This window comes from Crotalus tigris, unplaced genomic scaffold (assembly GCF_016545835.1).
Source record: "Crotalus tigris isolate CLP2741 ecotype Arizona unplaced genomic scaffold, ASM1654583v1 scf7180000024337.5909745, whole genome shotgun sequence".
NCBI classification, from domain to species: domain Eukaryota; kingdom Metazoa; phylum Chordata; class Lepidosauria; order Squamata; family Viperidae; genus Crotalus; species Crotalus tigris.
This window is the reverse complement of record NW_024100507.1, coordinates 296398-322687: the sequence shown is the minus strand read 5'-3', so window position 1 is coordinate 322687 and position 26290 is coordinate 296398. Positions and strand designations below refer to the sequence as shown.

The window sequence follows — 26290 nt, the reverse complement described above, 5'->3', positions numbered from 1 at the left end:
AATTATGTTCCTCCCCATCCAGTTCCTCGCAGTGTGTATGTACCAGGAAGCATCTAGATTAGAAGCATCTCTTATTAAGCCCAGGACTTAGATATACAATTGCAAATTATCTGCTGATGATACCTGAACTCATGCCACTGGATGAACTCCCTCAGTGACTTCATGTAGATGCTTAAACAAGAGAGATGAATTCTTTAGCACCCTACAAAAGAGAGCCTTAGAGATCATCCTTTCCCCCATTCCCACCACCCCACTTCCAGCCTGGAAGAAGAGAACCAATATTCTGCTTTTTTTCTCTTTTGAAAGTGCTTCTGAAATTAAATTAAATTCTATTATTATTTCTAGTTAAGTTAATGGGAGTTTGTAATGAATATCAGCAGCTTAATGGCTGAAATTGGTGGAGTTAGAACTTTTACTTACCTTGTTTTTTATATATAAACATTTGTTTTAATCTAATTAAAATTCTATATTGGTTTAGATTCTTGCTACAGTCAAAGGACTGCATACAATAAATGTATAGAATAAAGCACAATATGTAGTATGAAAAGCAGTAATGAAGGCTAGTTTGCCCCTTAAAACTTATTAAACAGCAGAGTAATGGCAGAAACTTTATTATACTGCTAGAGATACTCAAATATTGGTCTTGTTAAGTCCTCAGCAAAATGGCAATGACGCGAGAAGCAGTTGTAGTTCTCAGGAACCTCTTTATTTCTGTTCAACATACTGGTTACAAGACGCCAACAACGCCCAAGTCTCCCTGCCCCTTTTATAGGCGATCCCTGGGCCAAACTGTAACATTTGGCGCGCCTGCACTTTGCGCATGCGCGTGAGTGCTGGCGACAGCCAGTCTGGTTCAGGGCAGCTTGCACCTGCCCGGGACCGTTGCAATGCCCCGAGCCTGCCTTCACAGGCTCAGGACATAACACCCCTTCTCCCCCAGCTAAGACTATAATCATACAAATAATAATATGCAACCCAATACGAGTGTGATACCCATACTAGTTTTCGTACCAGTTATCTCTTTTGCTTCTATTGTTCCCAGTGTTCCATTTTTTTCTACATGTACAGGAATACTCTCTGTTAACTGTTTTGCCAGTAGGGTTACAAAATCTTCTAAATACTTAGGAGATCTTTTAGCTCTCTGTGACCTCCTGATTTCTGGGTACCTTCCAAGTACCCCTTGACTAAGGGGTGCTGTATGCTTGTTCCCCTTGCTTGGCCCTGGTGATTCCCAAGGACTGTGCTCCAATGCCTGGCCTGCTTGCTTGCCCACCGGGCTCGTCAGGCCATGGCTTCTTTCTCTGTTTGACCTGGTTGTCCTGCCTGGTTGCAGGCTCTCTGGCCCTCCTAAGTGACTGCCACTGTTGGGCAACTCTGTAGAACCTCCCAGGTCTGTCCTAGAGCTATCAAGAGGCTGTCTTCCCTCATGTTCCCATTCTGTAACCGGGCTTACTAGGGTTTCAGTACTGTCCCAAAACTCAGTTGTCCCCTGAGTGATGCCAGAGGTGTTGTAGTTGGGATTCGGTTCCTCGACCACCTCCCTATGTGCTTGCCCCCTTTTAGGAGCAGTGGCAGTGTTGGGCCAACTAGACGGAATGTGTGCCAGCTTTCTTGCAATGTGTGGGTTGTTTGGATGCTCCCGGATATCCTCCCTGACTGGAGTACTGAATGATGCTGGTGTGTAGTGATTATGCCCCCGGGGTGACTCCCTGGCTGGAGTAGGCACTGGTGCCTGAGTTCTAGTTGGACTCCATGAATTCCTGTTTGGAGCACTCATGGAATTTTGAAATGAGCTATCTGTGGTTCCCTCATTAATGATAGGCTGTAGCCCACACCCTTCCCTTTGCCCATAGGGGTCCCCCTCCTCCCCTGGAAAAGAACCAGAAGTCTCAGTGGGAAGGTCCCGTCTTGTGCGTAGCTGATCGATGTGTCGTCGCAGGACACGACCGTCGTCCAGGGAAACCTCGTAGGACAAAGGACCTGTGACCCTGGACACAGTGGCAGGGACCCATAAATGACCAGGCCCGTAGTTACGAGTCTAAACCGGGGCACCCACTAGCAGTTGTCTAGGTGCCCTGGGATGTGTGATTGTAGAAGGTAGTCTGTCCGGGTGCAACCGGTCAAGCTTGGTAGTCAGTTTGCGCCCCCAACGAAGTTCAGCTGGGCTCCTCCCGATAGAAGTGGAAGGTGTAGTGCGATAAGAAAGGAGGAAGTCAGCCAACCTGTGATGCCAGTCTCCATAGGTTAGTTTCTTCAAAGCATCCTTGGTGATGCGAACCATGCGTTCAGCCATACAGTTGGTGGACGGGTGGAAGGGCGCAGAGGTGGCATGACGAATCATATTGGCCTGTAAGAAAGCTTGGAATTCGGAAGAAGTGAATTGAGGGCCATTGTCAGATACGAGGACATCAGGAAGCCCGTACGCAGCAAAAATCCCCCTCAGTACTTGAATAGTCTTTGCAGTGGTGGTGGAAGAGACAGGTACAACCTCAAGCCATTTTGAATGGCTATCAACCAAGACCAAGACGAATTGACCCTGAAAGGGCCCAGTGTAGTCAATGTGCACCCTAGACCATGGAGACTGTGTTTCCTCCCATCTATGTACAGGAGCTTGGGGCATTTCAGGGCGTGAGCGTTGACAAAGGTGGCATGCATGCACCTTAGCTTCAATGTCTCTGTCTAAACCCAGGCCACCACAAATGGCTGCACGCAAGCGCCTTCATACGTACAATGCCAGGATGACCCTCGTGGAGGGAACCTAAGACCCTAGTCCTCATTGAGGTAGGAATGACAACTCTGCTCCCCCAAAGCAGACAACCCTGGAAAGTGGATAACTCGTTCCTTTTGGACCAGAAACTCTGAAACTCAGTGCCTGGACAGCTCTCTGGCCATCCAGTTAAAACCCAAGATAGGACACGAGAAAGTCTGAGATCTGTGGCTGATTCAGCAGCCACATCCCTGGCATCTAAAGGGGACTCAGGCAAGGCTTGAATTGAGAGGATATTGATTGTTGGTGCAGGGTCAGCCTCTATTACTGGCAGGGGTAATCTACTGAAGCCATCAGCATGGCCCATTTCTTTCCCAGGTTTGTGAAGTAAAGAAAAATCATAGGCAGACAGAAAGATAGACCATCTCAGCATTCTGGGGGAGATGATTTGGGGGGTTTGTTTATGTGTGGTAAACAGCCCCAACAAAGGCTTATGGTCAGTGAAGATCGTGAAATGCCTGCCATATAGGAAATCATGGAACTTTTTGATTCCAGCAACAACAGCTAAAGCCTCCCTGTCAATTTGAGCATAATTTCTCTCTGCAGAAGACAAGATCCTGGAGTAATATGCAACAGGAACCTGAGTTCCATCTGGTCTGAGGTGGCTTAGTACGGCTCCCACCCCATAAGGAGAAGCATCACAAACGATGCACACAGGAAGGGATTCATTGAAATGTGCAAGCACACTGTTAGAAGTGAGTAAGGCCTTAACCTCATTGAAACTTGCTTCATGTTTTTGTGACCACTGCAACACTGCCTGTTTGTCCAGGAGCCTATGGAGAGGTTCGGCTACACTAGCCTTGTTTGGAAGGAAGGAGTTGTAAAAGTTCAAAAGGCCCAGGAAGGCCTGTAGTTCGGCCTTGGACTTTGGCCTAGGAGTATGCATAATAGCTTTTAATTTGGACTCAGCAGGGTGAATCCCAGTAGCATCAATTTTGAATCCCAGAAAATCTGTAGAAGGCACCCCAATTTTACATTTGTCCTTCTTGAGTTTGAGGCCCGTTTCCCTGAACCACAGCAGGACAGCCCTTAATCTCTCAGCTAAATTGTGTGTGGAGTCTCCAGCAATTAAGACATCATCAAAATAGGGGCAAACCCCTGGTATACCCCGTAGTGTGTTTTCCATTATGCTTTGGAAAATTCCAGGGGCAACATTTACTCCAAATTGTAACCTCTTTACCTTGAATGCCCCCCCTGTGGGTCACAATGGTTTGAGCTACAGCAGCAGCAGCATCAACAGGCAACTGTTGATACGCCTGAGCTAGATCAAGCTTTGCAAAAACACGCCCCCCCTTGAGGGAGGCCAGAATATGACTGACCACGGGGACAGGATAGGCATGTTGCTGCAATGCCTTATTCAGAGTGCATTTGTAATCCGTACTCAGCGAGTGGTCCTCAATGGAACTGCATCTATATGGAGGGAAGTGTGTAGTGGGGTGCCCCAGGGCTCTGTTCTGGGCCCAGTACTCTTCAACATCTTCATCAACGATTTGGATGAAGGGATAGATGGGGAACTCATCAAATTTGCAGATGACACCAAGCTGGCAGGAATAGCCAACACTCCAGAAGACAGGCTTAAGATACAGAAGGATCTGGACAGACTTGAACACTGGGCACTAACTAACAAAATGAAATTCAATGGTGAAAAAAGCAAGGTTCTACATTTAGGCAAGAAAAACCAAATGCACAAGTACAGCATAGGTGTCACCATGCTCAATAGTAGTAACTGTGAGAGGGACCTCGGAGTCCTTGTAGACAATCACTTAAATATGAGCCAGCATTGTGCGGCAGCTGCCAAAAAGGCCAACACAGTGCTAGGCTGCATTAACAAAGGGATAGAATCAAGATCACGTGAAGTATTAATACCACTCTTCAATGCCTTGGTAAGGCCACACTTGGAATACTGCATCCAGTTTTGGTCACCACGATGTAAAAAAGATGTTGAGACTCTAGAAAGAGTACAGAGAAGAGCAACAAAGATGATTAGGGGACTGGAGGCTAAAACATATAAGGAATGGTTGCGAGAATTGGGTATGTCTAGTTTAACGAAGAGAAGGACAAGGGGGGACATGATAGCAGTATTCCAATATCTCAGGGGCTGCCATAAAGAAGAGGGAATTAAGCTATTTTCCAAAGCACCTGAAGGCAGGACAAGAAGCAACGGGTGGAAACTAATCAAGGAGAGAAGCAACCTAGAACTAAGGAGAAACTTCCTGACAGTGAGAACAATTAATCAGTGGAACAGCTTGCCTCCAGAAGCAGTAAATGCTCCAACACTGGAAGTTTTTAAGAAGAGACTGGACAGCCATTTGTCCGAAATGGTGTAGGGTTTCCTGCCCGAGCAGGGGGTTGGACTAGATGACCTCCAAGGTCCCTTCCAACTTTACTACTATTACAAACTATTATATGATATATGGGACCAAAATGTGATGCTTCCAAGCCTCAATATGTCTGCTAACCGCCACCCCCTGGTACCTACTCAATTTTTAAAAGATTCCTGAATTCTAAAAAATTAAGTCTATGCTGGCATAGTACATAGCAAAGCACTGGCCTCAACTACACTCTTTATTTCCAAGAATATTTCTGGAATGTTAAGAAAATAAAAAGGAGACTAGGAATCAAAAGGGTAATTTTTAAACAACAGTATAGATAATACCATTAAACATTATTGCTCTCTTAGGAAACTTATTGTTATGGAATGCAGAATTCCCCAAAAAGTTTGTGGGATGTTATAGAATAGGTCAGCAAATATAATTTGTGTAGTGAGTAGTCTAGGACAAATTAATAGATTTACTTGTGATCATAGACACTAGAGAAGCATATACACTGACACAAGTAAAAGCATTCATTTTTATCATGGGCTAGATATTATGTACAACTCCTCCTAGTTCTTTCAATATTTTATGATAAAAACTAGCAACTGTTATCTAACATACTCTTCTGAAATTCCCCCCTATTTGTTCACAATCACAAACCAGAAAGAAAAACCAAATGTACAAGTACAGATTAGGTGAAACTTGGCTCAACAGCAGTAACTGCAAGAGAGATCTTGGAGTCCTAGTGGACAGACACTTAAATATGAGCCAGCAGTGTGCTACACCTGCCAAAAAAGCCAATGCAATCCTAAGCTGCATTAACAAAGGGATAGAATTAAGATCACGTGAAGTGTTAGTATCACTTTTTTGGTAAGACCACACTTGGAACATTGCATTCAGTTTGGGTCACCACAATACAAAAAAGATGTTGAGACTCTGAAAAGATTGCAGAGAAGAGCAGCAAAGATGATTAGGGAGTTGGAGGCTAAAACGTATGAGGAACAGTTGCAAGAATTGGATATATCTAATCTAGTAAATAAAGTACTAGGGTTGACATGATAGCAGTGTTCCAATATTGGAGGGGCTGCCACAAAGAAGAGGGGGCCAAGTTATTTTCCAAAGTACCAGAAGGCAAGACAAGAAGCTATGGATGGAAACTAACCAAAGAGAGAAGCTACCTAGAACTAAGGAGAAATTTTCTGATAGTGAGAACAATCGACTAGTGGAACAGCTTGCCTTGAAAAGTTGTGGGTGCTCCAGCAATGGAGGCTTTTAAGAAGAGACTGGACAGCCATTTGTCTGAACTAGTATAGAACAGTAGCCCCCAAAGTTTTGGGCACCAGGGACTAGTTCCATGGAGAGAGTCCCAAAAGTGCTTTTTCAAGAGACAACTGGATTTTCTTGCTTTTCTTTGAAGATGTTTCACTTCTCATCCAGGAAGCTTCTTCAGCTCTGACTGGATGGTGGGGAATGGAAGGATTTATATCCCTTGCAGACAGCTGGTCATTTGCATTCTTTTAGAATTGTTGAGGCCACTTGCAGCTTTATCTGTGTCCTCAAGGTCACCCGAGTAGTGGGTGTGGAGCCTTCTTGGAACTGCTGAAAGGATTGTGTTGTAGACTGGAGATATATGATGTCGTATCCTTCCCCTTTTGTTGAGAAAGGGCTGATCAATTTTGACATAGATGGCTTTTTTGACCCCTCTTTCAAACCAGTGGTCCTCTCTGTCCAAAATGTGGACTTTACTGTTTCAAAAGAGTGGGCTTTGTCTTTTAAATGCAGATGATTGCTGAATCTTGATGGGTTCGTCCTCCTATGTTGTGCCCTGTGTTATGAAGTGTTTGTTTTGTTTCCCCAATGTACAGATCTGCACGTCTCACTGCATTGTACTGCACATACCATATTACTCAGTTTGTGTCTGGGTGTTTTATCCATGGGGTGAACAAGCTTCTGCCTTAGTATATTCTTGGGTTTAAAGTGTGCTGGCTGAAGATCTTCCTGAGCTTTTCAGATATTTCTGCAACACATGGAAATGACAACATTGTTTCATTTATTGTTCTCTTCTGTTATGGAAGAGCTCCTGCTGGGTCTTTTGGGGGATTTGATGAAGGCCAGTTGGGATAACCACATGTTCTGAGGGCTTCCTTGATGTGTTTTGTTTTCTGTCCCATCTTTGCAGGCCTTCAGTTCAGTAGTGTACAGTTCTGATAACTTTTATTTTGTGCTCCAGCGGGTAGTGAGAATCAAAATGTAAATATTGATCTCTCTCTCTCTGTGTTGGGGGGGGCGGTGTTTCTGTAAGCTTCAGTGTTAAGGTTTCTGTCTTCCTTAATATGTACTGCACAGTCTAGAAAGGCTAGACTATTTTCCTTAACATTTTGCCACATGAATTTGATAAATCTGTCAACAGAATTCATATGTTTTCTGAACACTTCCAATTCCTGCAAAAAGGAATAAGTAAAATGAAACTAAAAGAGACCACTGCTTGAGGGTATGTGGCATGTAGCACATTCTCACAAGGCAGATCCTGGGAAGTGCAGGGGCCAAAGGGGCAATTGCATCTTCAGCCTTTTGGTACTTTGGTAACAGTGAAGCTAGGGTTGAAGTTGAGACTTAGCCTTCTACCTCAGGCCCAGCTTCGGTGCTGCTGCCAAGTGTCACTGTGCGGGATGGCCTAGATGGGGAAAGGGGAGATAGTGAATTATTTCTCTTTTGTTCAGGGGGGGGCTGACACATTGGCAGAGTCAAGTGAGGCATTTTTTTTTTTAATTTTTGACACACTGAACCCAAAAGGTTCACCCTCAGTGCTCTAAGACCAGACATAAACCAAATGAAACCAGGAACACTTCATCTGTGGAAGGACCCAGATGGCTGTACTACAAACAGGGTCCAAACAGTGAAAATCAAAGTTAGCTATATTCCAAAATCCATACCATTAATGTTGCTTTTAACTTCTAGATTAATAACATGTCTAGGCTAGTAAAGAAGGCAAAAAGCCTGTGCTGGATCAACCCACGTGTTCCCACAGCAATTAAACAAATGTGTACATCAACCCTAAAATATATAATTTGATGCCATACCTGGATTTCTAAGAGCAGGAATGAGGAAACTTGCCCAGCCCAAGATTGATCCATCCAGCCCACACAGACTCCTGAAGTAGGCCTTATCCCTTTGCCAAAGCCCATCTCCATCATTGCTTTGCCTCATCTTTCTCTTCTGAAGAAAGAATAAACTTGCAAAACCAAAACAAAAGATTGCTGCTCAAAAGTGAGGATAAGGAATGTGGCAGAGCAATTTGAAAAGCAAGGCATTCCAGATTTTGCCGATGTTTCTTTTTCATGAATTATTTGTGGTTATGAGGTTATGTATAACTGGAATGAAAGGCTCTGGAATTCCCAAGACTTCAGAACAGGAATTGGCAATTTCCCGGTGGCCGTGGACCAATCTTAAGATTGTGGAGGAACCAAAGACTGCAGTGGATGATGGAACTGTGGTTTTCAATATTAATATTCAGTATTAATATTTCTTTGGTAGTAACACTGCAGAGCTGAGCTGCAAAACTGGGTTAGTACGTGCCCTTTATTGGAAGAACTGTATAAAAGGGAAATACATGCACTCAGTTAGAAGGACTGTACAGAGAAGAGGTTTTACTCTTATAATTTCTAATTCCTTCTCTCATCTCCTCTTTCCATTTATTTTTCTCTCTCTCAAATGCACAACTCACCAGCAGAGAAAAAACCTTCAGGATTTCTCCAGTCTCTTTTCTTCCAATAATGTCTCTCTACTTTTTCTAAGCTCTCCTGCAGCTACTGCATCCCAAAGTGCTTAGAACTAGCCTCCTGGTAGCAATTCTAAGTGAAAAGAGCAAATGGGTTCCACTCTGATTCATATACTCACTGCTTACCATCCCTCACTCTAAATCAGTCTTTTTGGCTATGATTGTAACTCTCATTTTGTTAACTGTACTTGTATGATTTACTCTTTTAACTTATAATTTAATTTTGAACCCTAAGAGATTATGGTGGACTTTGGGGGAAGGGAGCTTGCAAACCTTTCATAAGAAACAATGTGTATTCTGTGGGCTTCTTTCTCCCCCCCCCCTTCCCATATATGTGAGTGAGTCCCATGTAAAAGACAGCTTGTTTGCTTTTGCTTTCAAGAAATCTGCATGTGTAAATGGTGAGTCTTTGCTAAAAGACTCACCATTGCCAAATACAAAATTTCCTTAAAACCCAAGCATCAGAATATCGTCTCAGCTCTAATCCTCCTTCTGGAGCAGCTGTAGATACATTAATCACAATTATGTGACTTCTGTAGTCGTTCAATCATCATTACATTATGGTGTCTGTTCTATAAAACAAGCATAACATAGCTAAACAGCCCCAACATTATTAGTCTTCCAGAAAGCTTTGAAATCCTGGCCTTTTCCTCAGGCACTGGGGCCAAGGTCTTAATAGAATCCACCATGTATGCTTTGATTAGATTATCATTTTTAGGAGCTCAGCTTTGTTGCAATGATATTTTTATTATTTCTTGTTTTTAATGTTTTGTACTGTGAGTTACTTAAAATCATAAGTTAGAATGGACAGCTATATAAATTCAATAAATAAATAAGTTATCCTGGTCTTTCCTCATCTCCAATTTCTTTTAAAAGGTATTTACTTTTTTTGCAAATTTGTAGATTTCTCTAAGCCTGTTTATATTTCTCTGGATAGCATTTTGGCTTATAAAAGCAACAATACTGATGCCTGATATAATTGAAAATAGAGGATACTGCATGAGAAATGGCCATTCAAATTTAAATTGTTAAATTCAGAGTTGATTTATGTCTTAAGTTGGCAGGATATATATTTTAGGCTCATGAAAAGAATTACACTCTGAATGCATAGTTCAGAATTCACTTTTGAGATGGTTTCGATTCAATTATTTTAATGGATTTCTCATCAACGGAATCACTATTGCTTCAATGATTATCACAGCTGCCAAAACAAACAATACAAGGACACATTTTAAAAGAGTTGCCGCTATGACTATTTGTCAAACTTGGCAGCATATAATTTCCAATTCTTGCATTTGAATAGTACTCTTTTGGTATATGAGAAAAGGAAACCAATAAAATGAAAGAAACTCATTGGAAAACTCAGAAAAACCAACTAAAATAAATCAGATGATATGGAATAGTTTAACTGTTGAAGTATGCTGAATTTCCTTTAAAAGAATGAGTGTTCATAAAAAAGAATTAGCACTTTTATTAAATCATTTTTAAGTTCCTCCTTCCTCCTTCCCTCATAGTCAGAAAGGAATTATATCACCAGTCATCCATTTTAAATATGTTTTCAGGAAGATGACATCATAAAAATGAAAAATATATGCTCTAATATATGCAGCAAGAGAAAAACATTTCAATTTGAAGAACTTAAGAATTCTCTTAAGAATTAAGAAATCCCTTCCAGAATTGGATCAGACATTCCTTTTCCCCAATATGATGACAAACCATCAGAGCAAAGACAATTCCACAAGAAAATACCTTACTTAAACAGATCTTGAGAAAAGTAAGCATCATGAGAAGGCTTTGCATAGCATGTATCTTGCCAAAATACTGCAGTAGCTAAACTCTCAGATGTTAGATCATCTCTTACTTCACCTGTTTAGTTCCAGAGATAAAACTAGCAGCCCATGATGCTTAGTTTACTCTTGACTGATCGTATCTTATACCTAGCTGGCTTTCATGCCAAGAACCCAGGGTCTTTCAGTCTTTAGCCTAGCATCTGGCTACTACATGAAACTAGTTCTCAATAAAACATGGGTACATTTACTATAGTTTTTCATAAGATGTTACTCAAGATTTATCTCCTCCAAACATTAAAAAAATGAATGCAGTAAAATAGTTTAACTTTTAAAATATGTTGTTATTGTTGTTAATTGCGAAGTCGTGTCCAACCCATCGCGACCCCATGGATAACATTCCTCCAGGTCTTCCTGTCCTCTACATCTTCTGGAATCCATTTAAGTTCACACCTACTGCTTCAGTGACTCCATCCAGCCACCTCATTCTCTGTCGTCCCCTTCTTCTATTGCCCTCAATCTTTCCCAGCATTAGGCCCTTCTCCAGTGAGCCCTTCCTTCTCATTAGGTGGCCAAAGTATTTGAGTTTCAACTTCAGGATCTGGCCTTCTAAAGAGCAGTCGGGGTTGATCTCTTCTAGGACTAACCGGTTTGAATGCCTTGCAGTCTAAGGGACTCGCAGGAGTCTTCTCCAGCACCATAGTTCAAAGGCCTCAATTCTTTGGCACTCAGCCTTTCTTATGGTCCAACTTTCACAGCCATATATTGCAACTGGGAAAACCATGGTCTGGACTATACTCTGCTTTTTAGTATGCTGTCTAGATTTGCCATAGCTTTCCTCCCCAGGAGCAAGCGTCTTTTAATTTCTTGGCTGCAGTCCCCATCTGAGGTGATCTTGGAGCCCAGAAAAATAAAATCTGTCACTACCTCCATTTCTTCCCCATCTATTTGCCAGGAATTGAGAGGGCCGGATGCCATGATTTTGGTTTTCTTAATGTTGAGTTTCAAGCCAACTTTTGCACTCTCCTTCTTCACCCGCATCAAGAGGCTCTTTAGTTCCTCTTCACTTTCTGCCATTAGAGTGGTATCATCTGCATATCTTAGGTTGTTGATATTTCTCCCGGCAATCTTAATTCCAACTTTTGATTCATCTAGCCCTGCCTTTCTCATAATGTGCTCTGCATATAAGTTAAATAGGCAGGGCGACAGTATACAGCCTTGCCGGACTCCTTTTCCAATTTTGAACCAATCAGTGGTTCCGTGTCCAGTTCTCACTGTTGCTTCTTGACCCGCATATAGGTTTCTCAAGAGACAAATGAGATGGTCTGGTACTCACATCTCTTTAAGAACTTGCCACAATTTGCTGTGATCCACACAATCAAAGGCTTTTGATAGTCAATGAAGCAGAAGTAGATGTTTTTCTGGAACTCCCTAGCTTTCTCCATGATCCAGCATATGTTGGCAATTTGATCTAGTTCCTCTGCCTCTTCGAAATCCTGCCTATACTTCTGGTAGTTCTCGATCCACATACTGCTGGAGTCTAGCTTGTAGGATTTTAAGCATAACTTTACTATCATGTGAAATGAGTGCAATGGTGCGATAGTTTGAACATTCTTTAGCATTACCTTTCTTTGAAATTAGAATGTAAACTGACCTTTTCCAATCCTATGGCCACTGTTAGGCAAGGCAGAAAACAACAATACCGGCCCTGTACATGTCAGAGAACTGAGAAATACAACTAATTAGCTGTTTCAGAGCAGGAGGTGGTTTCTGCAGTCCCATTCCCTGCTGCTCTGAAAATCAAATTGAGATATATCACAGATGAGAAGCACCACACATATGGTTCTCCCCACACATACACAAAGTAACATTGCTGTCAGAGATTCCAAGTTTATTTCACCTCATTATTCTCTAGTAGCCTTTCCCGCTATACAAGGGTTGGGGCAGGGGGATTTGCAGGTGGATAATAGATCCAACGCAACTGGAAGATACAGGGATATGGAGGTATTCCTAGTTGAGAAGAAGATTCTCTCACAGTTCTGGATACCTGGAATATAGAGTTCCCAACATGGGATTTTCTGCCCTTAATGTCCTTGTTGATCAATGTCCCACTTGGCTTATTGTTTTACATTTGGTCATGACAGCCATTTGGGGATGGAAAAGCCCCTCCCTTTGTGGAAGAACTCAAAATTCACAGTGTGCTCATTGGAAAAAAGATTGAGGACTCAAGGGTGTATCTTGACCAAATGTTTTTCACTTCCTCCCCATTTCTCCAAGTAGGAATACTTATTCATTCATTCATTCATTTAATTTGTATGGCTGCCTATCTTTGCAAGAGATTTGTTAAATGAATTAACCATTATCATGACTTTAAAAGAAGTTGTTTCCTGCTGCAATCATCTAGTTTTAAAGCTCCCAGCTGCAAACATCCCTGGCATTTCAGTCAATGTTCTCTTGAAGCAAACACAGAGTTCTGTCAAAAAGACTACTTACTTGCAACATTTAAGCTAATAGTCCTTCACACCATTACACAAAATGACCAAAAAGAGTAGTTAGGCATATCTGAGCAAGGAATACACACAGATGCCCTTGGCTTAGAATTCATATTCTTGTCTGGTTCATCAGTTAGCAGCCTCCAAAGGTCTGAAAGGAACTTGAAAAGATGCTTTCCCAAAGCATCTGCCATGACAAGAAAAAAGAAAGATGCCATCTACTAACCAAATGGGATGGTGCCAAGAAACAGGATCAAGGGAGAACTTTCTAATCCTTGCTCCTTTCCAAAGGCATTCAAGGACATCACGTTACCCAGGGCTTAGTGACACACCAAAGAACACCTACTATCTCTATTCAGAAAAGCAAATAAACACAACAGTAGAGTTACACAAGCAGGATTCACAAAACCACATATCATCCAGTTATGCACTTTCTCTTAAAATTCCATGTCTATATTTGAAAGGCTGGCATTGCTTAAGATTTGTTTTCCTCTTTGCACTTAGATTTAATGAGTCCAAAGACTGTTTTGACAGTTGCTTCTCTTTGTCAATGTCTAAATCCAGGAAGGTTAATTCCTATCTTTCAGAAGTAGCATTTCATCTCTAGAGAAGACTAAATAATAGCAATCAGATTCTAATTTTGTTATTTATTATTTATATTAGTTCTTGCTTTTAATTACAAATTTTTTTTGCAAAACTTAGAATCACAATAAAGGTAGTCTTCGACTTACAACAGTTCATTTAGTGACCAAAGTTACAACAGCACTGAAAAAAGTGACTTATGACCGTTTTTCACACAATCATTGCAACTTCCTCTTGATCATATGATCAAAATTCAGATTTATTTATTTATTTATTATTTATTTACAGTATTTATATGCCGCCCAATCCCAAAGGACTCAGGGCAGCGTACAAAGTTAAAAACAATAATAAAACAGTAAAATAAAGCAGTCATACCACAGTCATACCGCGAGTCCGATCATATCCCGCCCCCCCCCGGGGACATCAGCCCCAGGCCTGCCGGAACAGGAGGGTTTTAACAGCCTTCTTAAAGGCCGGCAGGGTGGGAGTTGTTCGAACCTCGGGGGGAAGTTGATTCCACCAGGTCGGAGCCACCACAGAAAAGGCCCTTCCCCGAGGGCCCACCAGCCGACACTGTCTGGCCGACGGGACCCGAAGGAGGCCCACTCTATGGGACCTCACCGGTCTCTGGGAACTATGTGGCAGAATGCGGTCCTGTAAGTAACCTGGCCCTATGCCATGAAGGGCTTTAAAGGTGATAACCAACACCTTGAATTGCGTCCGGAGACCCACAGGAAGCCAGTGCAGCTCGCGGAGGATAGGTGACACGTGGGCGTACCTTGGCGCGCCCACAATCGCTCTCGCGGCTGCGTTCTGAACCAACTGCAGCCTCCGAACGCTCTTCAAGGGTAGCCCCATGTAGAGCGCGTTACAGTAATCCAGTCTTGAGGTGACAAGGGCATGAGTGACTGTGAGTAAAGCCTCCCGGTCCAAATAAGGCCGCAACTGGTGCACTAGGCGAACCTGTGCAAAGGTCCCCCTGGCCACAGCCAATAGATGTTGTTCCAGATTTAGCTGTGAGTCCAGGAGGACACCCAAGTTGCGTGCCTGCACTGAGGGAGGTAAATTTGCCCCCCCCCAGGACTAAAGATGGACCATCCAGTTGACCTTTGGGAGGCAAGACCCAGAGCCACTCGGTCTTGTCAGGGTTGAGTCTAAGCCTGTTCACCCCCATCCAGACCCTCACATCTTCCAGGCACCGGCACATCACGTCGACTGCTTCACTGAAAGGACACAGGGTGGAGATATATAATTGGGTATCATCCGCGTATTGATGATACCTCACCCCGTGTTGCCGAATGATCTCACCCAGTGGTTTCATGTAGATGTTAAAAAGGAGGGGGGACAGGACCGAGCCCTGAGGCACCCCATAATCGAGGCGCCTAGGGGTCGATCTCTGTCCGCCCGCCAACACCGACTGCGACCTGTCAGAGAGGTAGGAGGAGAACCACCGCAACACAGTGCCGCCCACCCCCACCTCTCCGAGACGACGCAGAAGGATACCATGGTCGATGGTATCGAAAGCCGCTGAGAGGTCAAGAAGCACCAGGATAGAGGAATGACCCCTATCCCGGGCTCGCCAGAGGTCATCGGTCAGTGCGACCAAAGCAGTCTCAGTGCTGTAGCCGGGCCTGAAACCAGATTGAAAAGGGTCCAGATAATTGGTTTCATCCAAGGATCGCAAGAGACAACCAAGGTGTCTTCTCTACAACCTTCCCCACAAAGGGGAGGTTGGAGACGGGACAAAAGTTCTTCAAAACAGCTGGGTCCAGGGAAGGCTTCTTGAGGAGGGGCCTCACCACCGCTTCCTTTAAAGGTTGCGGGAAAGACCCCTCCATCAAGGAAGCATTGATTATCGCCTGGAGCCAGCCTCGTGTCACCTCCCTACTGGCAGAAACCAGCCAGGAGGGGCACGGGTCCAGTAAACAGGTGGCGGCATTCATTGCCCTCACGGCCTTGTCCACTTCATCAGGGGTCACAGGGTCAAACTCGCTCCAGATAACATGACTAAGACCAGCCCCTGGCAACTCGGCTGGCACTGCCCAGTCGGAGTCCAGGTCTCTCTGAATCTGGGCGATTTTGTCCGACAGAAACTGAACAAACTCCTCAGCTCTCCCCTGCAAGGGTTCCTCCGCCTCCTCCACTTTAAGAAGGGAGCGGGTCACCCTAAACAAGGCGGCCGGGCGAGATTCTGCGGACGCAATAAGTGCGGAAAAGTGAACACGCTTTGCCGCCCTTATCGCCACTAAATAAGTCCTAAGATAGGCTCTTAATAGTGATCGGTCAGATTCAGAGTTACTGGCCCTCCAACGTCGCTCTAGACGTCTCTTGTGGCGCTTCATCTCCCGGAGCTCCTCAGTAAACCAAGGCGCCCTCCGGGGACCACCACCACAGAGAGGTCGCAAAGGCGCAATTCGATCCAGGGCCCCGGACGCCGCCTCATTCCAGGCCGCAACCAGGGACCCGGACGAGTTGTGGACAAGGGAGTCAGGTATTTCCCCAAGCTCCTCCTGGAACCGATCTGGGTCCATTAGGCACCTGGGGCGGAACCACCTAGTCGGTTCCCTCTCCCTGCGATGGGGGAGTGATGCTCTGAAGTCCAGCCTCAGTAGGAAATGATCTGTCCATGACAAGGGAGAGATCTCTATTCCCCTTAATTCCAGATCATGTCTCCATTGCCCCGAGAGAAACACAAGGTCGAGTGTGTGACCACCCCTATGAGTCGGATCCTGAATTACCTGGGTCAGGTCCATGGTTGCCATGGAAGCCATGAACTCCTGCGCCGCCTCTGAGCGATCACCGAGTGATGGTAGGTTAAAGTCCCCCAGTACTATAAGTCTGGGGAACTCTACCGCCAACCCGGCTACTGACTCCAGCAACGCAGGCAGGGCTGTTGCAACGCCGCTGGGAGGTAGGTACGTCAGCAGCAAGCCCAACTGAACCCGTGAACCCAACTTCAATAGGAGGGACTCACACCCAACAACCTCCGGGGCAGGAATCCTACGAGGACTCAAGGACTTCCGAGCGATGACTGCCACTCCCCCACCCCTGCCCTGATGTCGAGGCTGATGAAGCACCACAAACCCATCCGGGCACATCTCCGAGAGGGAGACACCCCCCTCAGGGCCCAGCCAGGTTTCGGTTGTACACGCCAGGTCCACCCCGCTGTCCAATATTAAATCACGGACAAGGGGGGCTTTGCTGACAACGGACCTGGCATTAAGCAACAGCAGCCTACAATCAGGGCCCTGTACTCCCCTGTCACCAGTACTACAGGATGAGCCTTTTGAGGGGCCGGAACAAGGAATCGCTCTAACATAGCGAGTCCTTGTTCCCCAAAGATGGCCTGCCCCTCGGCTCCCGCCATATCTGCCCATCCCAGTCATGACCGGGATGCTCCGACCTTCACCCCTCCCCGGAATACCCCCACCCTCACCAGCCTTCTCCCTTCCTGACCGGACTCGCTTTCCATACAAACCAAGCTCAAGGGTGGGTCCTGCCCCCCCTACTTTTGCAATTGCACTCAGCAGAGGGGGTACCAGGCTTCACCCCCGACTCCACCATTCTCATACCCCAAACACTCAATACACATTCACACTCAATTTATATACATAAAAAAGTAAAAATTTTCACATTCATACGCCCTAAATACAATAATAATAATAACAGGGCCACCATTCATCTACATGCATACTCACACCCACAACAAACATTCTCTAAAAAATAGCATTGCCCCTCTATGTCCCAGGCGGGCTGCTGCGGCGAGGCCTGCCGCCACGGGGGGGGGGGCTGTGACTGCTGGTGGAGCAGACCGACACTCTCCAGCGGCGGAAAGTCAGGCTGTGGGTCGCTGCCATACGGAATGCGGGATATGTCGGGTAGGGGGACGAGGCGATGGTGGCCTCCAGGTACAGCAAAGCAGCCGAAGCAAAAGACAAAAGCCCTGCACAAACCCAGTTAAAAAACTGACTAACCAGACCAAGCTTCAGTGGAAAGGAAGCCATAAGGGTAAAAACGCTGGGCTGGGGAGGGTAAGGCAGGGTAAGGGTAAAATAATCCTTGTGCTATAGTCACCGGTGGTTGGTTTTTCTCGGCTGAAGTGGTGGGGCGGCGGGGGTGGGATGGATTGTAAAATCCGTTTTCCTTCATCCTTCAACCTTTGCAAGCTGCCGCGGGCTCCATGGGAATGGCGCGAACGGGCCTCTGTCGGTGGAAAGAAGCCGCGCCTGCCCCGCACTGGGCTTGGGGGCTCTCAGTCTTCGGAGATGAACAAAAGCGGCCGTTGCACCCAGGCGAAGTTCGGCTCCTCAGCCTGGAGTCTCAGCGTCCAAGGCAGAGCCGCTCCTCGTCGTAGCACTTTCCGCAAAGCCCTCGGTTTGCAGCTACCCGGGGTTGGTGTCGGCGGAGGCTTCCTCCAAGCTTCCCTCAGGAACGGCTCAGTTTGCCTCTTCAAAACCGCTCCAAAATAAAGGCGAAGGCTTAAAAGGACTTGCAACGCTTCCGAGCCTCGGCACAGCCAAAACTTCCCAAAACTTTTTCTGGAGTCACTCCCTGTGTAGAGCTTCCCTTCGGCTACGAGACGTACTTCCCCTCCTACAAGCGGCGCTTCGTGGAGGTAATGGTGTTGCCTTCAACTAGCCTCACTTTCTCCGAAGAGACAGGGCTCCCTCGGGGCTGAGACGGCCTCTTTCCCCTTGCCTGTTTCGCCCTCGAGTGCGTCTTTCCGGCGTTCCTTTTCAGTTCTTAAATGAGTTCTGCTTCCACCCACTGCTCCTTTGCTTTTACGTTGCTCTTCCAACCACCTTCGGTTCCCTTTCCCCCTTGTATGGACCGAGAGCCGGGATAGTGACCCAGTATGAACTGGTGGCGTCCCTCGGTACAGATGGCAACTGACTCGAATTTATGACGGTTGCAGTGTTCTGGGGTCATGTGATCACCTTTTGCAATCTTCTGAGGAGCAAAGTCAATGTGGAAGCCAGATTGACTTAACAACTGTTTTACTAACTTAACAATTATAGTGATTCACTTAAGAACTATGGCAAGAAAGATCATAAAATGGGACAAAATTCACTTAATAACTACCTCACTTAACAACAGAAATTTTGGGCTTAATTGTGATTGTAAGTCAAGGACCACCTGTAACTTTCCTGTTGCTGGAATATGCTTGAAGAAAGACACACATGTCAAGAAGAAAAAAAGAGAATAAAAACTGAATAAAAAGAACAGCCTGAAAATGTGTTTTGTTGACTCCTTTCCAGATGGCCAACTTTTGCAGTACAACTGGCTGCACCTAGTTGTTTATAGAGCATTTGGGTGGCACTAAATTATTGACTGAAAAATATTGGATGAGAAATTAATATATTTCCCAAACAATTACCTGAACTGGCAGCTGGGCAACATTCCTTGTGTTTTCAAATACATTAAGCAACACAACTGAAATACATCAAACATGCCCAACTGTCATTTGTAACACTAAATGGAGTAGGTTTTTTTATGAAATTGTAGACAACCAGTTTCCTATGTATTGATGACAATTAAATTCATCTAGCAAGGGCTTTTTTTCTTCGTGTCACAAGTCCAGTTCTACATCCAATTACTACAGGAGGTGCAGTTAAATGTGAATATCCATATCATCTTCCAATATTTTTTCTTGAGACTACAACTCTACAGATGTCAGGATTTTAATATCATACCACTCTCTCATGTCTTTCCCACACAAACAAACACACAACTTCCACTTTTGCAACACCTTCCCTGGAATTCCAAAAATTCCCTTTTTTTGTAACCACAGAGTAGCCCTAATATTGTCCTAGCACAAATTTACTAACATGGCCAATTTTGTATGAATAATAAATAATAAAGAGTAATAAACATAGTTTTTACCACCCAACTTATCTGAATTAGAGAGAGGGTGTTTTTGAGTTTCTTTTTTTAGCTCTAAAATATTTTGTGCCTGCCAAAACCCTTTGGGATTGAAGTGGATTACAAATGCTTCTGGTAAATAATGAACAATTTGCAAACGCACCCATACATTTAAGGAATTAACATGAAATACTTGCTTCCAAATCACGTATGTATTTTTATAGCTCTAAAGATATCTCAATGGGATAATAAATATTAAGTATGAGATATAAATTTTAAATAAACAAAAAAAACTCATTAGTCTATAAAAACCATGACATATTTCTATCACCCACCAACATACACCTAAATCTTGAAATGTGAATATTTCAAGAAGGGGGAAAGACAATAATGTCTTTCCCCCTTCTGCCCACTAATATTTTATTCCTTTCTTTCCCACATTACAAAATGAAATATCTCAAGATCTAGCACCACGCAATTCCATTTCCGGAATTGGCTATATGCACAAATATTACTTATTAAAATATAGGGGATTTAGCCTTACATTTCATAAATTTATAAAAAAAAAGAGATGCAACCTTTTGTTATGAATTGAAGATTCCCTGATCTTGTTATATTCTGCTTCAATTCTGTATTCTTATTTTAAAGCAGAAAAAATAAAATCTAGATTTAATAAGAGAAATGTTTCACATTTTTCCATTTTTTCCTACACATTTCACATTTTTTCTGGAAGATGAGAAACTTCACCCCCACCCCATCCCATCCCCCAAATGCCCCAAAATGTTACATCACATGGAATACTAACTAATGACTTTGACAGTGTATATAGAGATTAAAAATAAAACTCTACTTTTGAAAATGTCAGAGAGACACAATAAAAATGCAAACAAAATAACTTTTATCTCAGAAATAATTTCCATTTTACAGGTAGCGTTTTCCTGATATCCATAGCATCTGGATGCTGACACATGTCCCATTGTCTCCAGGGCAAGGATGTACAATTAATGTTGGCTAATAGGCAATGCTGGATTTTGGGTGGCAGATATAATGCTATGTGGGAATCACCTTGGGAGCCGAGCGAGAGAGCCACAGCAGGGGACAGTTAGATAAAAGACAACTTAACCCACAGCAGGTATGTGGGCATGGCAAACATCTCAGAAGGAACCCTCCTTAGATTCTTGGGCTGTAAAGGTGAGGGAAGAGAAATGTATTTTCAGACTTCCAAAATTCTATTAACCATACAATAAAGTAGAATTAGTTCAAATGGGTGTGCCTCATGTCTGGACTACCTCACAAGTCTGACAACATGTCAAAAAAACCCATAACTAGACGGAAGAGGACCTGAAACTTTTAGAAGGGAGAAGCTTCAAGAGTTTGAAGGGATGAAATGTGTGTTATTTATAAGATATAAGCACCCATTTTTCCCTTTATCCTTCTGACAACTCACAAATGCAAATAGGGCCTAACCTTTGGCTCCACCCAATTATGGGGGCAAAGGAGAAGAGTGTTGATGAACGGCATGATACCACCAAACCTAATCAGAACAGATGATTCTTCATGGAACTTCATCCAGAAGTCCTAATGCCAACAGATAAAACATCATTGACAATGGGGAGGTCAGATAAGTCAAAGCAAACTTAAGAAGCTTTAATTTATAAATTAAATCAAGTTATTACATACCCCTGCAGCAAAGCCTAGACTTCCATCCAGGATTTGTCTCTGCAAATGTAAGATTACAAATGGTCAGAAGAGATACTGTATACGGCAGCAACATACTAATTTCATATTTGATGCTGAATCATAATTTATTAAATGTTAATTTGCTGGCTTCATGCAACATGCTAAGCCATAAAATATAGCTTGCAGACAACAACTGAGCTGACCAAAAGCACAAACAAATTGCACTATAGCTTACCATAATATACAAAACAATCTAAGTGTATGTTAGTCTTGTGTAAAACTAAGACAACATTCAATATACAGAGTTAAAAATCTGGTCCCTATTTAACAAAGACATCAAGCTTCAAAGTGCACCATTATTCCCCATTTTGATATCCTCTTCAATTCCTAAAATATTCATCTAGTACCACCATGCAGGCAGGGAATGCTGACACCTATAATAGCAGTATATCTGAAGCGCATGAACAGGGAAACCTACTGTAAACACATACTGGTTAGTTCTTCTGTCCACCAAAATTCAGACTAATAGAAGAAGCACAAAAAAGGGAATTTCTCCTTCAATTTTAGCATACCTCTTTCACTGTTTAGGAACCTAGCCAACTGCCTTTTGCAACAACTGTAAATTCCTGAAACCTTTCAAGGGTAATTCCAGATGTCAGGACATGGGTTAAAGATAGCCACAACAGTCATGTATTTAAAATAAGATCTAATTACTACAGTTGGTAAGTATGGTTTGGGGTATCATAAATATAACTCTCAAAGTGTTTTAGAAGGATCTATTCTACTAAAACCTAGGTAATAATAAATCTTTCAAATTTATGATATCAGACGACTCATTTATCTGTGGTAGCAATTTGGTTTACTCTTCTAAAAAAATGCAAAAGCTAGAGACAAGCATCTCTAGCCAATCTCAGTTAAATGTTGCAGAGTATTAATGAAAGGTATAATATTTTAATACCAAACTCATTTCTTTTTCCGTCTATATCACATAACTCCCACATGCCATAATTAGTATTTATGATCATCATCAGATTCATACTTATACTCCACGCTCACATTTTTATCACACCTAATGCTGAAAATGACATTTTTCATCCTCTAATTTTGAAATTTGCACCAAAAAAGTTCAGGACTCACCTGCCCACTGGAAAAGATAAATACAAGTGCTGAGCCAGCAGCTGTCAATCCCCACGTCAGTAAGGTTCCTAGCAGTGCTTGCAACACTGGATTGTAACCAAGTATCATAATGAGTAATCCTAGATTTGAAGACCTGCTAAACATGAAAGGAACATTAGGTAGAAAACCTAAAATCTGAGCCAATCAAAATTAAGTATTATTTTAGAAATACATTTTGTCTATTGTCTATAGCAAATACAAGGCCCAGAGGCCGTATGCGGCTCATGACGTGATTTCATGTCGCCCGCGAAGCCATCCTGGAAACAGTGAGGGAACGGCTCCCACTGCCTTGGCCCTGGCCAGGCTGGCCGCGAGCCAATGTACAATTTTGTGGTGGCCATCTATGGTGAAATGCATTCAGTCTTAGCTCCACAAGGCCGTCTAGAAACAGTGAGGAACCAGCCCCTACTGTGTCGGCCCCGGCCCCTGGGTGCATGCTGGGGAGGTGTCACCCTTTGTGAGGAATGAAGAAATGCACCATGCCTTGGTACTTGCCCCGGTCCCACCCCGTTCTGCCAGAGAACCTCAGATCTGTCACACTCCTGCCCTTGATACGAACGATGTAGAGCTGGCCATGCCCACCCAGTAGGCCACACCCACTCCATCCACGCTCACCCAGTAGGCTGCACCCACCCGGCCCCCCGAGGGCAACCGCAATGCTGATGCGGCCCTCAATGAAATTGAGTTTGACACCCCTGGTCTATAGCTATAAAGTTATCTAATTTGTGTCTCCTCCTCAAAGTGTTTCCTTGAAGTTGGCAATATGTTACCTATGATCATCATATATGCATAAAGTGCCTATTTATTCATATATTATTAGATATTTGTAATTAAATATAACCAAAATTAGAGCAAACCACTATCCCTCAGAATCATCCTTATTTACAATATGGCTCTGGACCCACTTTGGCTTTATAGACATTTTTAGAAAACAAAAAAGGGAAGCAAAATGTTTCCAATAGAAGTATGTCTGCCTCTCCAAGTTGAGGGGGTGAAGCAATATTATCTGCTTGCCTTCTGGTCAATTGCTATTTTGTGATTGGCCACACCCACCATGTAGGAGCCATTTAGTGAAAAGATCAATAGCAACAGCATTTAGACTTATATATTGCTTCACAGTGCTTTACAGCCCTCTCTAAGCGGTTTATAGAGATAGCATATTGCCCCCAACATATTGTCCTAATTTTACTGACCTCAGAAGGATGGAAGGCTGAGTCAACTTTGAGCCCATGGGAACTGAACTGCTGTCAGTCAGCAGAATTAGCCTGAAATACCGCATTTTAACAGCTGCACCACCTCTTTATGAGGCCTCTCATGGCAGCCATTGGATCAAAGCAATAACCACATGCCTTCAAAGTTTCAAATATTCCCAACCCAAAATATTACCCATTCTTGTAATGGAGGATAACTTGAGCAATATAGGAAATATTATAAGGAGTGGGTCCTTGGACAATTTCTCTCATCCTTCAATTCCTCATAAAATTGGAATGTGGTTTCAATTCTTTTTTTTAAAATGTTTTATTCATTTTTTATAATAACAATCCTCAGTGCCTAGTGTATAGCCTGTTGCCCTGGTTCATATATTTTGAGAAAATCAATCAATAATAGTTAATTAACAGTCAATAATAATTAATTTTTGTAATTCCATAATTGGTGTATTAATAGTATATATCTTTGATTTTCCCTTCTCCCAATAGTATTCTCCTTCAACCTTAAACAAGCATAATTCGTAATATTTTCAATGCATAAATATAAACTTTTTTCATATTTGTACAAATAATAACATCTATGTATGACATTTTTTCTTACCAACTTATATTGTTTTTATAAAAATCATCTTATTAGTTTACCATACATCCTATTTTCATAGTTCTTATTTAAGTTTAATTTTCCCTTAATATTCAAACCATTATCAGTCATAATTTTCTCAATATTAATCATCTAAATATCCAGATTTTCCATTTAGGTACACCATCCCAATGTTTTCATATTTCACACGTTGTAAAAATACTATACTGCTTACCTATCTTATAACATCTACCTATAACATCTTTTTGATCTATTTATATTTCACTTATATTTGTAAAAGTTAATTTGTTAAATCACTATATATCCTATTTTCAAAATGTCTTATTTAAGTTTAATTTCACTTCAGTATTTCGGTCATTCCTTAGTCCTAGTTCTTTTCAACTTAATTTATTTTTAGATTTCAAACTTTTCATTCACATACATCATCCCAATATCTTTACATTTCATATATTATGGAAAATACTATATTACTTATATCTCTTATCCCTCTTATTGTATGGCCCCTTTATATCCAAAGTTATCTATTCTTTTAACCGTATTCAAACAGGTGTTTGCTCATGTAATACTCCATCTGGTAGGGTGAGTCAAAATTCTTGAATCTATCTCTAGCCTTTTTGCAATTCTTTCTAAGCATGTGAGTCCTTCACGAACCAAGATTTATTTCTAGCTGAATTTACATATTACAATAAACCATGAGCTGTTTTAATAATGATTTAATGAGCAAGCATAGGTATCTGGTTTGTATTAAACCATAAATCATTGTAAGGCACATCAGGTGAGTTCCTAATCTTTGGATTGTGTTTTTGACTTGCATTATTTAAGATGATTGGCCGAACTGAAAGAAAATTATTTTTGCCTTTCAAGTGAAGCATTAATTCTCATTAAGGAAGTTAGTGAATAGCTACAACGGGGAGGGAGAAGAAACTGTCACAGAACATTCTCCTACCATCGATTTCTGCCCGAAAAGGTTCTTAAGATTTTTATCTGAGAACTTGCAACCCTGGGGAAGGATCGAGGAGGCACTATTCCAGGTTACTTAATCAATCTATATGAAGTTCCACAATAATGTTATCGTCGCCAATTTAACAATTTCAAACAATTAAGATTTCTTCTATTTTAATCACGCTGTATCTAATCTGTCCATATGGACCATTTTCATTTCTGTGCACCCATAACGTGAAAGGCACCAAAATGAATGAATAGGTCTGATTGCCACACCATAATATATATATATATATATATAAAAACACAACTATTTGCAGTCCATTTTTAAAACAATCTGTAAAAAAAATCTAAGATATAAAATTGACAAGTAGAAAATGTTAGATCATTTTTTCCCAGTGCTAATCCCGATTTGTTTGGTTTTTTAAAAAGATAAAATCTCCTAAAATATACCACAAGGATTTTGCCTGCCTGGGTGCTTGCTTTCAATGTATTCTCCTGGATTTTTTTTAAATAATAACCCATTCTATTTAAAAGTAATAATTCACTACATACACTCAATAAGATCACCCAGATGTTGCAAAATACAGCGGCTATTCCAATTCCGGCAGTCGCTTCCTGGTTCCTCTGTACACGTGTCTCTTAAACCGACGTGGCTCCACCTACTATTCTGCTTCAGCCATTGGCAAAGCAGCCTGGAATAGCAAGCTAGATTCTGCGGTACACGTCTATTGATTTCTCTAAAACGTGAAGCGAGTGGCTCAAAATGAGACTTGATTTAGATGCGTGGAGTACTGTGCGATAGGATGATATGGTTTTTAACTCCCGTCGACCAATACAAACAAACAAAAATCACAGCTGACAGACTTTAAAAAAACTGTACTTGCTTTTACATCCCAAGAGCACGAACAGCCAAGAATGTGTCGAGTATTTTGATTCATTTCATTTAAGTTAGAGCCTCTTTGGCATTCTATCGTTCAATTATTGCTGCCTGCTGCTTTTCTCACGGTTCAGACACTTTTTCCCATTGCTCCCATTGAAATATTTTTTCCCCAATATCTACATAGGATTCTTTGGCTGTCTTTGGGAAGAGAATCAAG

General features: G+C 42.5%; 1 protein-coding gene across 7 annotated transcripts in view; it reads right to left on the bottom strand.

The window, feature by feature from the left end:
* The window catches only part of SLC39A11 (solute carrier family 39 member 11), a 343895-nt gene extending 317971 nt beyond the window's left edge, over window positions 1–25924 (bottom strand). The window contains exons 1-3 of one of the 7 annotated variants that reach the window (XM_039325477.1): window positions 25746–25924; window positions 22401–22536; window positions 21264–21302 (exon numbers count right to left, since the gene is read on the bottom strand). In XM_039325477.1, coding sequence (XP_039181411.1) covers window positions 21264–21302; window positions 22401–22508 — 147 coding nt within the window. In that variant the 5' untranslated portion in view covers window positions 22509–22536; window positions 25746–25924. Of the gene's footprint in view, window positions 1–21263; window positions 21303–22400; window positions 22537–22922; window positions 22987–25745 lie in introns of those variants that run through there. The other 6 variants (XM_039325475.1, XM_039325471.1, XM_039325470.1 and 3 more) reach the window with 6 other exon arrangements.
* Window positions 25925–26290: the final 366 nt, after the last annotated feature.